The 5,451-nt window shown below is 35.9% G+C and overlaps 1 protein-coding gene across 1 annotated transcript; it reads left to right on the forward strand.

Annotated features, from left to right (window-relative positions):
* The first annotated feature begins 1,631 nt into the window (after nucleotides 1-1,631).
* LOC125849469 (G-type lectin S-receptor-like serine/threonine-protein kinase At1g11330) lies at nucleotides 1,632-4,838 on the forward strand. Its single transcript, XM_049529555.1, has 7 exons — nucleotides 1,632-3,070; nucleotides 3,161-3,268; nucleotides 3,358-3,554; nucleotides 3,629-3,839; nucleotides 3,936-4,179; nucleotides 4,265-4,415; nucleotides 4,511-4,838. The coding sequence occupies exons 1-7, from the start codon at nucleotides 1,798-1,800 to the stop codon at nucleotides 4,808-4,810; spliced, it is 2,484 nt and encodes an 827-aa protein (XP_049385512.1). The 5' UTR covers nucleotides 1,632-1,797; the 3' UTR covers nucleotides 4,811-4,838.
* The last annotated feature ends 613 nt before the right edge of the window (nucleotides 4,839-5,451 follow it).

Consider the following 5,451-nt stretch of genomic DNA (forward strand, 5'->3'; position numbering starts at 1 on the left):
CAAGGGTAGCGTGAAAAAATGAAATTTTTGAAGTTGAAAATATTTTTTAAAAATAAACTTAAATTTTTTTTTGAGGGGGTGGTAGGGGTGGGGTGGTTGGGGGGCTGGGTAGGAGGTACGTGAGGGTGGGTAAAAAAATTGAATTTAAAAACAAGCTTTAAATTATTTTTTTTTGGTGGGGGGGGGGAGGGGGTTGGTTGGGGGGCTGATTTGAAGGTAGGGACAAAATAAATTGATTTTTTCAACAATCTTTTTTTTAATTGGAAGTTGGAAGAGAGTTTTGGAAAATGTTTTCCTTAAGTTTTGAAGGGAAGTCATTTTCCTGAAATTTGAGGAAAATGAGTTGATTTGGAAATATTTTCCAAAACATTTAACCCAACCAAACATGAGAAAATTGAAAAATGTTTTCCCTCATACCAAACACACCCTGTGTAAAATTTGGTGTTGAATTGGAGATGCCTTATAGAAACAATATATATAAGAAATGCTATACACGAACAAAATAAAATAAGCTTATCCATCTACCATATAAAAGATAATAACAATACAGATTTTGAGGATCAGAAGTCCGAATTGTTAGAATTATAATTCATATAAAGAGTACAGACAAGTTCCTTACGAAAACTTCAATGTAATCGATCGAGAATCTCATATTGAGTTTGACCACCAAAAATATCATTATTAATCAAAAAGTTCAACTCATTGACTAAGAAAAATATCATCAGGAAAAGATTAAAAACAGAAGAGTAGGGTAACTAAGACGAGAATTAAAGATGAGAAAGTGGTCGGATTTACATGTAGTTTTAGGGTGTGTTCGGTATGGTGGAAAATATTTTTTAAAAAATGTTTTTCTAGAAAAACAAGTTCAAGGAAAATGACTTCTCTTAGTGGAAGTAAAACAAATTCTACAAGTGACATTTCATATACCCACGCCACACCTCTATCTCCACACCTCCATCTTTCACGGTATTTGTTTAAATTATACTATATATAAATGCTTTTAAGATAATATTATTTTACTTACCCATCAAACACTAGAAAATAAATAAGAATCTTACTTATCCTTCGTATTAAACACACCATCATTAGTTCAGATCTCTAATAATCTACCAATCACCCTTTTTGTCAGTTCTTCTGACCCTTAATTTTTTTGACTTTTACATACCTTTTCCTACGAAGTTTCCTACCCACATTATGTTATGATACAGAGATTACGTTGACAATCTCATTTTATGTGAAGGATGTTCAGTCAATATACCTTTTCTTAATCATCAGACATTTGAACCACCGTGTTCAAATCAAGCACTGAAGTCCATGTTCAATCAATTTACTTTTTGTATTTTTTATAATTGATGTTGACTTAGAGATTAATTTTAATGAGAAACATGATTAGTGAAGATTCATATAGCCGACATCAACTTGCTTGAAACAGAGACGTACTAGTTGGTTTTGTCATTTGTATTCACATGGGGGAGAATATACTTGTTGACATTGTATGTTCATACCTATTTAGTATAGAAGTTTCCAAATTGTTGATGTGGTTTGGTAAGTCTTTGTGAGGTAATGGGCAAGTACCTTATATTAATCAAAGTGCAGAAATTCCAACTTGACGGCTCAGCCAATGTATTTGATCTACACCAACAGCTGACAAACACAAAAGATAACATTCAAAGCATAACGAAAAGAGAAAGAAGTGTGAGCAAATAGTATTGCAGGCTGCAGCTATAGGTATTCTCCATTTTAGCTTATACAGAATTAATCCACATGCAAATTGGCAGAAGAAAAACTTCATAAGCAATGAAATTAAGCATAAGAGAGATACTTCTATTTCCAGCTGTTCTTGTTCTGTTTCTTTCTATATCAACTGCTTCAGGTATTATTAGCACCAATAAATTCCTGCGAGATTCAGAAACTTTAGTCTCCAATGACAAAAGATTCATATTCGGGTTCTTTAGTCCTGAAAATTCGACGAATCGTTATGTTGGTGTTATGTTTAATGTCCAACCACCAACTGTTGTATGGGTTGCCAACAGAGAGAAACCTTTACAGGATTCTAGTGGAAGAGTGACAATATCTGATGATGGAAATCTTGTAATCTTGAATTCACAGAATAAGAGTATATGGTCATCAAATATTTCACCAGCTGTGAGAAATTCTACAGCACAGATCTTGGATACTGGAAACTTAGTTTTGAACGATAGCTTAAATGGGAGGGTTCTCTGGGAAAGTTTTCGGGATCCTTCAGATTGCTTCTTGCAGACCATGAAAATTGGCGTTGATGTAAGTACTAACACGAGAAATCTGCTGAAATCATGGATAAGTCCTTCAGATCCATCTGTTGGGAGTTTCTCAGCTGGTATTCAACCTGAAACAGTTCCCCAGATTTCCATATGGAAGAATGGGAAACCTCGTTGGCGTAGCGGTCCATGGAATAAACAGGTTTTCATTGGGGTACCAGACATGACTTCATTCTATCTCAATGGATTTGATCTAGTTAATGACAACAAGGGCACCGTGTACCTTACCTATTTATATGCAAATCAGATTGAGCTGACGTTTTTCACTTTGAACTCAACAGGGTTTTTGCAGCAGAAATATATGGATCCTAGTAAGAATGATTGGGAAGTAACATGGGAATTTCCTGCAACTGAGTGTGATTTTTATGGAAAATGTGGACCTTTTGGAAGCTGTGATCCTACAAGCTCACCAATCTGTTCTTGCTTAGAGGGATTTAAGCCGACAAGTGAAGAGGAATGGGGGAAAGGAAACTGGACTCGTGGATGCAACAGAAAGTCCACGTTAGAGAGCGAAAGAAACAGTTCTAACCTTGAGCAAGGGAAGCAAGATTGGTTTCTGAAGCTGCAGTCAATGAAAGTGCCGGATTTTGCTATTTGGGTACCTTTTGTAGATGAAGATTGTGTTAATAATTGCTTGAGGAATACTTCCTGCATAGCTTATTCATACTACACAGGCATAGGATGCATGCATTGGGAAGGAAGCTTACTTGATGTTCAGAAATTCTCTATGGGTGGGGCAGATTTATTCCTTCGCCTTTCATACTCTGAGCGTGGTAAGATCTGCATTTCAGAACTATAATATAAGCTATAAAACTCTGCTTGCCAATGACATATGTATAATGGACACTTATTTCGTAATGCAGATCAAAAGAGAGAATATAAAGTAGTCATTGCCATCATAGTCCCAGTAGGCTCAATAATTCTTGTCATTTTCGGATACATTTCCTGCAAATATGTAGCTAAGCGCAGAGGTAACAAGCTTATCTGAAACATTAGAAAATTCATAGTAGCTTTAATCATACGAATCACTTTATTTCTAATGTCTGTCCTCTTGAATCAGGATGGAAGAGAATGAGTAAGATCTTATTAAGTGAATCATCGCCAAACTATTACAAGGAAGACAAGATAACAGAGGACATCAATCAAGCTAAATTGGAAGAACTGCTTGTATACAACTTTGATATCTTAGCAAACGCAACTGAGAATTTTCATCTGTCCAGCAAGCTTGGACAGGGAGGTTTTGGTCCAGTTTACAAAGTAAGGATTTGTTTGATTGAGTGTCTTGTAATTGTTTTTAAGAAAAGATATCTAAGTATATGATATGATTGCAGGGGAAATTGCCAGATGGACAAGAGATTGCTGTGAAAAGGCTTTCACAGTCTTCTGGTCAGGGGCTACAGGAGTTCATGAATGAGGTTGTGGTGATTTCAAAACTTCAACATCGTAATCTTGTTAGACTTTTTGGTTGCTGCATAGAAAGAGGGGAAAAGATGCTGGTTTATGAATACATGCCAAAAAGAAGCTTGGATGCCTATCTCTTTGGTTCGTTATGATTAGTTTTCTTTTATTTTCCATAGAGTCTAACTAAAACAAACTTTTCTTTAATTTAAACTTGTCAAATTCGCGATGTATTTTCAGGGTCACAACAACAAGAGGAAGAGTTCCTTGATTGGAGTAAACGTGTGATCATCATTGAGGGAATTGGTCGAGGCCTTCTTTACCTTCACAGGGATTCAAGACTAAGGATTATTCATAGGGATTTAAAGGCCAGCAACATTTTGTTGGATGAATACTTGAACCCCAAAATTTCAGATTTTGGGATGGCAAGGATTTTTGCAGGCAACCAAGATCAGGCCAACACAAGCAGAGTTGTTGGAACCTAGTAAGTTCTTGTATCTTTCCCTTTTATCTTTTCATGAATGAAAAGAACACAAGAAGTAAACATTCAAAATTATAACATGATGCAGTGGTTACATGGCACCTGAATATGCAATGGAAGGAAGATTCTCAGAAAAATCAGATATTTATAGCTTTGGAGTATTGTTATTGGAAATTATAAGTGGAAGGAGGAACACTAGCTTTCACCAAGATGATGGTGCATTAAGCCTGCTAGCATTGGTAAGTTTTTATGAAAATTAAGCTCCAATTCATATGAAATGTCAACTTTTCATAGTTCAAGTTTTCAATGTTTTGTCAATGTGCTTGCTCCTCAGGCGTGGAAATGTTGGATTGGAAACAAGATTGTGGAATTGGTTGATCCCAAGATAACTGACCTGCACCTTGAAAAGGAAATGGTGAGATGTGTACAAGTTGGATTATTATGTGTACAAGAATATGCAGAAGACAGACCAAATGTCTCCACAATTTTGTCTATGCTCACCAGGGAAATTGATGATTTACCAAGTCCTAAACAACCTGCATTTACAACAAGACCGAGCTTTTCCAAAAAATGCACTTCTAAATCTCAAGGCTCCATTAACAATGTTACCGTTACTATTATGGAAGGACGATAAGGCATATAACATTTTTATTTAGGCATGATACTATTCTTTTCTCTGTAATTATTACTGTTTCTGGTTCTTATTATAATGGTTCCACTCAATATTACCTCAGTACATTAAGAATCCAAGAGAAAAGTGTTAACCCTGCAAGTCACTTATGCTTGATAACAGAACCCATATCCAAGCAAGAAGAAGCAAAGCTAGACTTCAAACTCAGAGTTGTCAACAAGTAGCCTAAACAGGTGTTTGCAGAAATTTAGAGAATCCTATCCACGGATTGAGATCATTTAGAGTTAGCTTTGTATTACAGCTGACTCTGAAGATGAACAACTTTTCTAGACAAAGGCATTCTTACAGCGTGGTTGGAGGGTCACCGAATCAACAGGAAAGCCTGTAGGAAAGGTGAACATGCATTCAATTCACATCAGAAATTGCTGAAATGATTTGAAATCTTGCACCACTTTTGTTCTTGGAACTCAAGTTACATCAGCCCAAGAATATTTGCAGTATCACAGGTAACAAACGACAAGAAACCTTCTGAGATGGCATGTAAATTTTTCAAAATTCAGGCAAGGATTACTCCTTTCCTTAGAATTGTTAATAGACCTATTATTCTGCTGATGCCTTTACTAAATATTATACTGAAGAATCCT

This window comes from Solanum stenotomum, chromosome 12 (genome assembly GCF_019186545.1).
Source record: "Solanum stenotomum isolate F172 chromosome 12, ASM1918654v1, whole genome shotgun sequence".
Classification (NCBI taxonomy): Eukaryota; Viridiplantae; Streptophyta; class Magnoliopsida; order Solanales; family Solanaceae; genus Solanum; species Solanum stenotomum.

Coding starts and splice junctions, on each gene's coding strand:
- LOC125849469 (XM_049529555.1), top strand. CDS start 1,798: ATGAAATTAAGCATAAGAGAGATACTTCTATTTCCAGCTGTTCTTGTT. Junction 3,555..3,628: donor GTTTTGGTCCAGTTTACAAA/GTAAGGATTTGT, acceptor ATATGATTGCAG/GGGAAATTGCCAGATGGACA. Junction 4,180..4,264: donor AGCAGAGTTGTTGGAACCTA/GTAAGTTCTTGT, acceptor AACATGATGCAG/TGGTTACATGGCACCTGAAT.